General features: G+C 47.3%; 1 protein-coding gene across 4 annotated transcripts in view; it reads left to right on the top strand.

Annotated features, from left to right (window-relative positions):
- Positions 1-1356: 1356 nt before the first annotated feature.
- The window catches only part of ZNF460 (zinc finger protein 460), a 107562-nt gene continuing 98390 nt past the window's right edge, over positions 1357-10528 (top strand). Inside the window, exons 1-2 of one of the 4 annotated variants that reach the window (XM_064367367.1) lie at positions 1357-1593; positions 5301-5427. In XM_064367367.1, coding sequence (XP_064223437.1) covers positions 5394-5427 — 34 coding nt within the window. In that variant the 5' untranslated portion in view covers positions 1357-1593; positions 5301-5393. Of the gene's footprint in view, positions 1594-1950; positions 2303-5300; positions 5428-10528 lie in introns of those variants that run through there. The other 3 variants (XM_064367368.1, XM_064367365.1, XR_010339074.1) reach the window with 3 other exon arrangements.

A 10528-nucleotide genomic window follows, 5' to 3' on the forward strand; every position in this document is an offset into this window, starting at 1 on the left:
GGTGATCTGCCCACTCTGGCCTCCCAAAGTGCTGGGATTACAGGTGTGAGCCACCGCACCCGGCTTGCCATGGCATTTGTAAACTGTCATGGCACTGTTGGGAGTGTAGCAGTGAGGACAGCCAGAGGTCACTCTTGTCACCATTTTGGTTTTGGCCGGCTCCTTTACTGCAAACTGTTTTATCAGCAAGGTCTTTATGACCTGTATTTTGTGCCGACCTCCTATCTCATCCTGTGACTTAGAATGCCTTAACTGTCTGGGAATGCAGCCCACTAAGATGGACTTGTTCTGATTCATACGCCAGACAAAACAATTTAATTGAAAGAGTCAAAAATATGTGAAAAAGAGAATTATGTCTTTATCAATTTCCAAAAAGTTCTATTGCCAATGATGAATAACAGTGTTCCTTGCACACTAATTTAGCCAAAAATATTTCTCCAGACGTATTTATAGAGAACATCGTGTAGGAAATGGACCCCATCTCCATTCCTTGATATTTTCTTTTCTTTCTTTATTTTTTTTTTTCTGAGACGAAGTCTTGCTCTTGCCCAGGCTAGAGTGCAGTGGCACAATCTCATCAGCTCACTGCAACCTCCGCCTCCTGGGTTCAAGCAATTCTCTGCCTCAGCCTCCTGAGTAGCTAGGATTACAGGCGTGTGCCACCATGCCCGGCTAATTTTTGTATTTTTAGTAGAGACAGGGTTTCGCCATCTTGGCCAGGCTGGTCTCGAACTCGTGACCTCAAGTGATCTGCCCACCTCGGCCTCCCAAAGTGCTGGAATTACAGGCGTGAGCCACTGTGCCCAGCCTTCTTTGACTGTTTTCAACCTCAAAATTAAATCTCTCGGGGAGTTCTTTCTGCACACCTTGTTTCTATTTTCATAACCATATATATCCTCAAACCACTGAAACCTGGACTTTATTCTCTCATTTTCATAGTCATGAAAAGAAAAAAAAAAGTTATTGATGGGGACTACTATGACTTTGCATAATATAGATATCTTTGCATAATGTAGGATTGTTAAAAATTCCTAACATGACTTTATTGGTCTCTTGTCTTCAATCAGTTAATGCTGGGTTGGGCCGGGGTTCACCTCTTTCCCGCCACTTAGCCATCTACGCTCATTCTTTTCATAGCCTCACCCAATGTCGTGACTTGAAGTAACAGTTTACGGTAACAACTCCCAAATTTATATATCCACGCTCCCCCTGTGCTGAATCATAGTTGTGTATATGGCACTACGCTTTGCGGTCTTACAGACGTTTCAAGCTGATCACACTCGACATGGCAGTCCTGGGCTTCCCTTCAAGCCTGCTGCACTAGCAGCCGCCCCACCTCAGGGTACGGGAAGTCCACACGTGGCGAACGCTAAGCGCATTACATCACTCGGAAGTCCCCGCGCCTGTGAAGACGGAGCCCGGACAAAGGAGGCCCACGAGAGGGCGGTCTGTCTTTGCCAGCAGGTTGGGGCACACTGTCAGGCGTCCTCCTTTGGGGGGCTATTTTAACTGCTCATTTATCCTTTCCTTCTATGAAAAGATCCCGAAAAGAGGCAAAGTGAGCGAGAAGTCGCGGGCCCAGCCCACAGCAGGGTAAGCACCTTTGTTTGGGATCCGAATCAGGGGCGAAATCCCCGTCTCCTAACCTCGATTTTCCTGAGCTAGAAGGGACCTGTCGACCCTCCGACTTGTGCCCACAGTAAGGCAGCGGCCCTAAGACGACGTGGGGGGTCTTTGTGCGCACTTAAGTGGAGTCGGATGCGCTTGGTGAGTTTCCACACCCAGTAAATGTAAAGAAAAACTGCATTACCCAGAAGGCACCGCCCCTTGCGTCGGCCGCGGACTCTGGGCCAATGACGGCCCAGGACAGGAGCGTTTTTCTGCGGATCGTGCGGAGGCGGGACTTCCGCTTTTTCGCGTGAAGTCATCTCCCCGAGCCGGATTGGCCCTGAAACAGTGTGGGGCCTGGAGCTCTCGGTGGGCGCGTTCAGCGGCCTTAGCGGCCGAGGGTAGTGAGGCGGTTACGCCCCTTCCCCGCGTCTTGGCGGGAGCTTGACGCCCCGCTTCTTCCCTAACGGGGTGTCCCACCGGCGCCCGCCGGGGCCTAGGCCTCCGTAGCCGCCTTCCGTCTCCTCAGCGCCGACGCTGCGCCCTGGGCCTTGTGCGCATTTTTTTTCGGGGGAAACTGAGGCTCGGAGTGCGAAAGTCAGCGGAGGTAGACCCGCCCAGGACAGAGAAGGGCTGTGGTCGGCTGATCCGCGGCATTCCTGGGATGGCGGCGGCGTGGATGGCTCCGACGCAGGTGAGTGGCGGTTTCGGCCTTGCTGCTGCGCTGCTATTTCTGGAGGTCCCGTGGGCAGGCTGGAAGCCGAGACAGCCACAGGATTCTTCTCGGTCGCCATCGTATATTTAAGAGAAGTGGCCGTGGCTTGTCATTTTCTTTATTCGCAGTCCTGCAGCAGTGTCGGCCTCTGGTAGGTGTTCAGTCCGTGATTGAAAGAGGATTGTTGGTTCCTTCTGAGGATCTCATCGCGCTTCCCCTAAATCCAGCCTTCTCTGTTGCCTGCCAGCCCCTACGCCATCCACCTGGCCAACCGCCCCTGACCTTGTCTCTTTGCTTTTTTTCTGGTCCTTTGCTCTTCAGAGCCACCAGCCTGACGGTGCAGAGTCCTCTTCCCCTTCCCAGCCTTTCTCCTTGCACGTCTTTTTTACCTCGAACGCCGCCGCTGTAACTTTTCAGGGCCTCCCTCTCACACCTGGCCTCTGTCCAGATGTCACATATTTGGAGGTGCCCGTCTTCGCAATTCCGGCTAAAGTGGCGCCTTATGCCCTTGCCCAGAGTCTGGCATTTTTGTATTGAGAATCTGATGGTATTAAAGAAGCTTGTGGATTTGAGTTTGTCCAGGATGTAATGGGAACAAAAATAATTACGAAGAATGATAGTAACTGACTGTTATTGAGCCCTTGCTGTGGGCTGATTGGTGGGGATTATTTAACCCTCAACTCGGTTAATCCTGAATTTTTTTATTTATTTATTTGTTTTTCTTTTTTGAGACGCAGTCTTGCTCTGTCGCTCAGGCTGCAGTGCAGTGGCACAACCTTGGCTCACTGCAACCTCCGCCTTCTGGGTTCAAGCGATCTCCTGCCTCAGCCTCTCGAGTAGCTGGCACTGCAGGCACCAAGCCCAGCTAATTTTTTTTTTTTTTTTTTTTCGAGATGGAGTCTCGCTCTTGTTGCCTTCGCAGGCTGGAAGAGTTCCTTGGAGTTCTTGCTCCTGAAATATTCTGGCCTCAGGGATACCTGCTAGTAGGACTCAGGTAGAAAAATAAGTGAAGGCTCATTGTGAATTCTCCCTGGAAGCAGGGCCAGGCCCTAACACCTGCTCAGGCTGTGGCAGGTCGCACCACCTCAGGTGACTCTTTGGTGAAGTGAGTGATGATGACTGTACTTCTCTGCCCTTGTCCATGGGAGTGGCTGAAGTGGATATATGGATTTGAAATGCTTCTCATCCTCATTAACTGTATTAACTTTGCTAATGGAGAAATGTCAGGTTACATGATTAGAATATAGACCAGAGGGCCCTGGGCTTAAATCCTGCCTCTGTTGATAAGACATGTGACTTTGGGCTGGGCATGGTGGCTTACACCTGTAATCCCTGAACTTTGGGAGGCCAAGGTGGGTAGACTGCTTGAGCCCAGGAGTTCAAGACCAGCTTGTGCAAACTAGGGAAACCCTGTCTCTAAAAAAAAAATACAAAAAATTAGCTTGGTGTGGTGTCACGTGCCTTTAGTCCCAGCTGTACAGGAGGCTGAAGTGGGAGGATCACTAGACCCCAGGAGGTTGGGGCTACAGTGAGCCAAGACCGTCCCAGTAAACTCCAACCTGGGTGTCAGAGTAAAACCATCCTAAAAAAAGAAAAAAGCTATAAAGACATGTGACTTTGGGTAGACTGGTAGAACTTCTAAGCCTCAGGTCTCTGAGTGTGACATGGAGATGATGATGGTAAACTCAGGGGCTGTGGCCCTTTGCCTCCGTGGTTTTTTTTTTGTTTTTGTTTTTTTACAGTTTTTCTTTAGTTCTTTCGACTACTCTTTTTTTTTTTTTTTTTTTTTTTTTTTTTTTTGAGACAGTCTCACTCTGTTGTCCAGGCTGGAGTACAGTGGCACAGTCTTGGCTCACTGCAACCTCCACCTCCTGTGTTCAAGTGATTCTCCTGCCTCAGCCTCCCTAATAGCTAGGATTACAAGCTCATGCCTCCACATCTGGCTGATTTTTGTATTTTGAGTAGAGACGGGGTCTCACCCTGTTAGCCTGGCTGGTCTCGAACTTCTGACCTCAACTGATCCGCCTGCCTCAGCCTCCCAAGGTGCTGGGATTACAGGCGTGAGCCACCGTTCTTGGCCTTGACTATTTTTTATGTTTTTATTTTTTTATTTTTTTGAGACAAATTCTCACTCTTTTGCCCAGGCTGAAGTGCAGTGGTGCAATCTCAGCTCACTGCAACCTCCGGCTCCCAAGTTCAATCGATTCTCCTGCCTCAGCCTTCTGAGTAGCTGGGATTACAGGGACCACCATGCCCGGCTAATTTTTGTATTTTTAGTTGAGATGGAGTTTCACCATGTTGGTCAAGCAGGTCTCAAACTCCTGACCTTGTGATCCACCCGCCTCAGCCTCCTAAAATGATGGGATTACAGGCATGAGCCACTGCGCCCAGCTGACTATTCTTGATGCAGTGGGAAACACTGTTATCTTGACCTGGAAATCGAGGCTCAGAGAAATGAAATGAAGTCCCCAAGGTCACATAGCAGGCAGATGTTGATTTCAGGAATTTGGTTTTAAACCTCAGGAGTCTGGCTCCTGAGCTGCGGACTTTCAGTCACTTTGCCATGGCATGTAAAGCTGTTATCATAAGGGAGGCACAAGAGAGGATGGGTAAGACTCAGGTGCTGTTCCTGTTCCTGTTGCTGGTGTTGTTGTTTTTATTATTATTTGTTCCAATTCCTCTGATGTCTTAGAGCACTTACTGACTGTGCCTCTCAGTCCACTTGGGATTGTCCTAACCTTATTTCTACGTTAAGTGGCTTCCTGCATAGGAGCCTTCTGTCTCCTCTGCGCTTCTGTAATCCATGCAAGGCAGCGTCCACGTTCCCCTTGATCCTGGCACAGATCTTGGTCCTTTGGAGGTGCTTGGTGATTTGGTCTTTGATTCTCTGTGCATCTTTTGCACTGCTGGAGTGGCAGGTTCTAATCCTATTCCACAGTTCCAAAGGAAACATTACTGCCTTTGTTTGACTTTTCAGGAGTCTGTGACCTTCGAGGATGTGGCTGTGACATTCACCCAGGAGGAGTGGGGGCAGTTGGATGTGACCCAGAGGGCCTTGTACGTGGAGGTGATGCTGGAGACTTGTGGGCTTCTGGTTGCACTGGGTAAGGCCTGTCCTGTCCTGTCCTCTCCTGTCCTCTCCTCTCCTCTCCTACATAAGGGGCACCTGAAAATAGCTTCATTTTGGCCTCATTAATCTTCACTCTGGCTCCAGGCCTGGCTGGTGGAGTAGGTCAGGTTATGGGAGCCAACATTCCTGTTTCTGTTTCCCAAAGTTTCACTCTTTTTTTTTTTTTTTTTTTGAGATGGAGTTTCAGTCTTGTTGTGCAATGGCACGATCTTGGCTCACTGCAACCTCTATCTTCCAGGTTCAAGTGATTCTACTGCCTCAGCCTCATGAGTAGCTGGGATTACAGGCTTGTACCACCACACCCAGCTAATTTTGTATTTTTAGTAGAGGCAGGGTTTCTCAATGTTGATCAGGCTGGTCTTGAACTCTTGACCTCAAGTGATCCGCCTGCCTTGGCCTCCCAAAGTTCTGGGATTACAGGCATGAGCCATCACACCCGGCCTCATTTTTTTGACTCACCTGATTCTTCCTGATCTTTGTGTCTTACTTAGGAAGGGTTGGCTAAGAAATATAGTTTGCTTTTGGTCATAGCCAAAGGAGAGGGATGTGTTATTAGAAAACGGGGATGTTTTGCAGAACCCAAAGGCAAGATTTGTAGCCAGGCTCCTTGCAGAACTTGTACAGCATTTGGAAGGAAGCGTGATTGTGCCCTGCCTTCTGGGTGTCTTGTGCTGGCTTCCCTCTATGGGTCCGCTCCTGTCACTGTCTTTTCATAATGGCTTTTTCTGGCTTAGCTATTCCGTGGAACAAAGTGACCATCCAGTTCTTGTTCTCTGAGGCTCACACATTCCTTGGCACTACTACTTCCTGCATATTTTTGTTGTTTCTCTGCTGACATTCTTCTCACTTAATTCTTCCAGCATCCCCGTCCTCAGTAAGTAAGGATAGGACCATTGCAGTGAGCACCTCGGAAGCTTAATTCATTCAGTTTAATAGATATACCTTCTTTGTAAGATGCTGTTTGTTGCATTTTTTTCTTGGTAAAAGTTCTTTCTTTTGTGAAGTGTTGATTTTGATGTTTGTGCAAATGTCTGTATGTGGCCAAATCGCTGTTTGGAGTCCTCTCCCAGTTTTTTATTTTTCAGTGGTTCATGAAATGTCAAAGTGTGGCGTCACCACGGCTACCCCTCATTCTGGTGCCCTATTCCCTTAGGATTGGGTTCTTCTACTCATGTCTCCCATTCTTCTTTATAGCCTACTTGTTTTGAGGCTCCTGGCACGACACAGGGGTGTTCCCCATTTCCTCTGAGCTTAGCACTTGGGACACCAGGGTCTGATGCCTCAGAGTCCAGTCCTAGCTCTACTTCTTAAGGGCTGTGTGTTCCCTGGGCAAGGTACTGAACTCCTCTGTGCCTTAATTTTCTTTTTAGAGTTTTTATTTCTTTATGCCCATGCCAGTGCAGAGAAGTGCCTTAGTTTTCTCACGGTTGTTTCATTGCACTTCGCTTTACTGCACCTTGCAGTTACTGTATTTTTAGAAGTTGATTGTTTGTGGCAACCCTGTATTGAGTGAGTCTGTCCCACACCATTTTTCCAACACCGTGTGCTGACTTTCTGCCTGTGTCATTTGGTAATTCTTGCAGTATTTCAAACGTTTTCATTAATATTGTATTTATTGTGGTGATCTGTGATCTGTGGTCTTTGATATTACTATTGTAATTGCTTGAGGAACCATGAACTGAACCATATGAGACAGCTTTATCAACAACTGTTTTGTTTGTTCTGACTGCTCCACTTATTGGCCATTCCGCTCTCTCCTTGGGCCTCTGTATTCTCTGAGATACAACAGTAATGCAGTTAAGTCAATTAATAACCCTACAGTGCAAGTCAGATGCCTCTAATCCCAGCTACTCGGGAGGCTTAGATGAGAGGGTTGCTTGAGGCCAGGAGTTCAAGACCAGCCTGGGAATCATAATAAGACCCCTTCTCTTTTTCTTTTTGAATAAGCTATAACTTATATGCTGTGTAGTACAAAAATCTTAAGAAGCCCACGCACTGAGGCCAAACGCGGTGGCTCACGCCTGTAATCCCAACACTTTGGGAGGCCAAGGTGGGCAGATCACCTGAGGTCAGGAGTTTGGACCAGCCTGACCAACATGGCGAAACCCTGTCTCTATTAAAAATATAAAAATTAGCTGGATGTGGTGGCTGGCGCCTGTAATCCCAGCTATTCAGGAGGCTGAGGTAGGAGAATTGCTTGAACCTGGGAGGTAGAGGTTGCAGTGAGCCAGGATCACACCACTGTACTCTGGCCTGGACAACAGAGCGAGGCCCCCTCACAAAAAAAACAAACAAAACATCATTCCCTTTTATTCTTTGAGTCCATGGGATAGGTTTCTGTGTATCACGGCACAGAAACCGTTGTAAGGTCACTACTTTTATTCCTAATTTTCAAATACAACAGTGACCATGATGATAACTGATGATGGCCCACAATTTACCAGTCTCTTATGTAGTGTCTAGCACTGTGCCAAGTGCTTTATAGAAATTCCCCCCCAACTTTTTTTTTTTTTTTTTTTTTGAGACAAAGTCTCACTCTGTCACCCAGGCTGGAGTGCAGTGGCATGATTTTGGCTCACTGCAACCTCCTCCTCCCGGGTTCAAGCGATTCTCATGCCTCAGCCTCCCGAGTAGCTGAGACTACAGATGCCTGCCATGATGCCCGGCTACGTTTTTCTGTTTTTAGTAGAGATGGGGTTTCACCATGTTGGCCAGGCTGGTCTCAAACTGCTGACCTCAGGTGATCCACTCACCTTGGCCTCCCAAAGTGCTGGGATTACAGGCATGAGCCACCACACCCAGTCAGAAATTTTCTTCTTTTTTAAGAGACAGAGTCTTGTTCTGTTGTCAAGGCCGGAGTGCAGTGGCACCATCATAGCTCACTGCAGCCTTAAACTCTTGGGCTCAAGCAATTCTCCTGCAGCGTAACTGGGATTACAGGCTAACACTACAATGTCCAACTAATTTATTAATTTTTTTGTAAAGACAGGGTATTGCTATATTGCCCAGCCTAGTCTTGAACTCTGGGCCTCAAGCAATTCTTCCGCCTTAGCCTCCAAAAGTAATGGGATTACAGGCATGAGCCACCGTGCCCAGCCAAGAATTTTCCTATTTGACCCTCATCACAGCCTATGAGACAGAATCTGAGAATTTCTGTTTTTCAGATGAGGAAATGGAGACTAGGATCAGCTAAATCATTTCTCTTCTGTGCAGCTGACTTGGTACAGGCAGGATTTGAACTGAGATGTTCTGACTCCGGAGCTACACTCTTAGCCTCCCTTCGCTATGAACTCATGATTCAGCACAGAGTTTTCATATTTTGTGCTTGCACATCTGGCCCTCTTAGATTCTCTTTCCCTATTCTCACTGGACTTTGGTTCTCTTTTTACTCCGATATTCGCTTTTAAGTTGGCTTCATCAGTTATCTCATAGCCCATCATTTTTACTCTTAAATACTCTTCAAGGCTAATCTGCACATTGTTTTTGTTGATTTTTGTTTTTATTTTATTTGTTGAGACAGAGTCTTGCACTGTTGCCTGGGCTGGAGTGCAGTGGCGCAATCTGGGCTCACTGCAACCTCTGCCTCCTGGAGTTCACACAATTCTCCTGCCTCAGCCTCCTGAGTAGCTGGGATTACAGGTGCACATGACAACACCCAGCTAATTTTTTGTATTTTTAATAGAGAAAATAATAAAGGGGTTTCACTATGTTGGCTAGACTGGTCTCAAACTCCTGACCTCGTGATCCACCCGCCTCAGCCTCCCAAAGTGCTAGGATTACAGTTGTGGGCCACTGTGCCTGGCCTATTTTTATTTATTATTATTACTTTTTTTCTTAAGAGGTGGGGTCTGGCTATGTTGCCCAGGCTGGTCGCGAACTCTAGGCTCAAGTCATCCTCCCACCCTCAGCTTCCTGAGTAGCCAGGATTACAGGCAGGACCCTATCAGATTATGTCTTTTTCTAGTGTTTTCAGGTTATTGTTTTTCAGGGTTCTGTTTACTTTCTGGATCAGTTTTGAGAGAGTTGATAACTTTATATTATTAATTTCTTCATTCAAGTAGATGTTTATTGTCTTGAAATAAAGTTTTACAATTTTCTTTTTCAAGATCCACTTGTTTGTTAGCCTTTTCACCTATCTTTCACCCTGACACAGTGAATTCTATATGTCTACCAGGATTCTGTTCTCCTCTGTCCTAGGAGCTCTGTCCTAGGAGTAGCTGTGGCTGTCACTAGGTGTCCCTCAGGCAGAATCTTGAGCATCAACTTCCTCTCTGCCCCTTCCTGTCTCTGAATCCTGACCAACTTTAACTTCTCATGGGCTGCCTCCTGTCACTGCGGTTCCCTGGATTCTCTGAAACTGTGTTTTTATATATTCTATGTCCTAAGGCTACTGTGACCTTCCCACTTTCTCTATATGGCAACCTCACCTCTCCATTAGAGGTAAGCTCATGAAGCATCCTCTCTGGGAAGCCTCCTTACCTCTTCCTGTCCCTACCCTATCTAGGCTACATTAAGTGCCCCTTCCCTGGCCTCTTGTAGCATCTTGACATCTTGCTTTGAGCAAGCTCACAGTACAGTGTCATCATTATGATATTCACCTAGTCTCATCTTGACTGTGAGTGGGGATCTCTATTCTAGACACTCTGTACTCTGCTTGAGCTTCTAACTCTGCGCTTCTCTTTTAAAATTTCAAGAGTTGGCTAAGCATGGTGACTCATGCCTGTAATCCCAGCACTTTGGAGGCAGAAGTGGGCGGATTGCTTGAGGCCAGGAATTCGAGACTTGGCAACATGGTGAAACCCCATCTCTTTAAAAAAAAAAAAAAAAAATTTTGGCCAGGTGTGGTGACTCACACCTGTAATTCCAGCGTGTTGGAATTCCTAGGTGGGCAGATCACCTGAGGTCAGATGTTCCGAACCAGTCCGGCCAATATGATGAGACCCCATCTCTACTGAAAATACAAAACAATTAGCCCAGCATGGTGGTGCACACCTGTAATCCCAGTTACTTGGGAGGCTGATTCAGGAGAATCGCATGAACCCAAGAGGCAGAAGTTGCAGTGAGCTGACATCACG

Source organism: Aotus nancymaae, unplaced genomic scaffold (genome assembly GCF_030222135.1).
Source record: "Aotus nancymaae isolate 86718 unplaced genomic scaffold, 86718_ANA_hifiasm-v0.15.2.pri h1tg000069l, whole genome shotgun sequence".
NCBI classification, from domain to species: Eukaryota; Metazoa; Chordata; class Mammalia; order Primates; family Aotidae; genus Aotus; species Aotus nancymaae.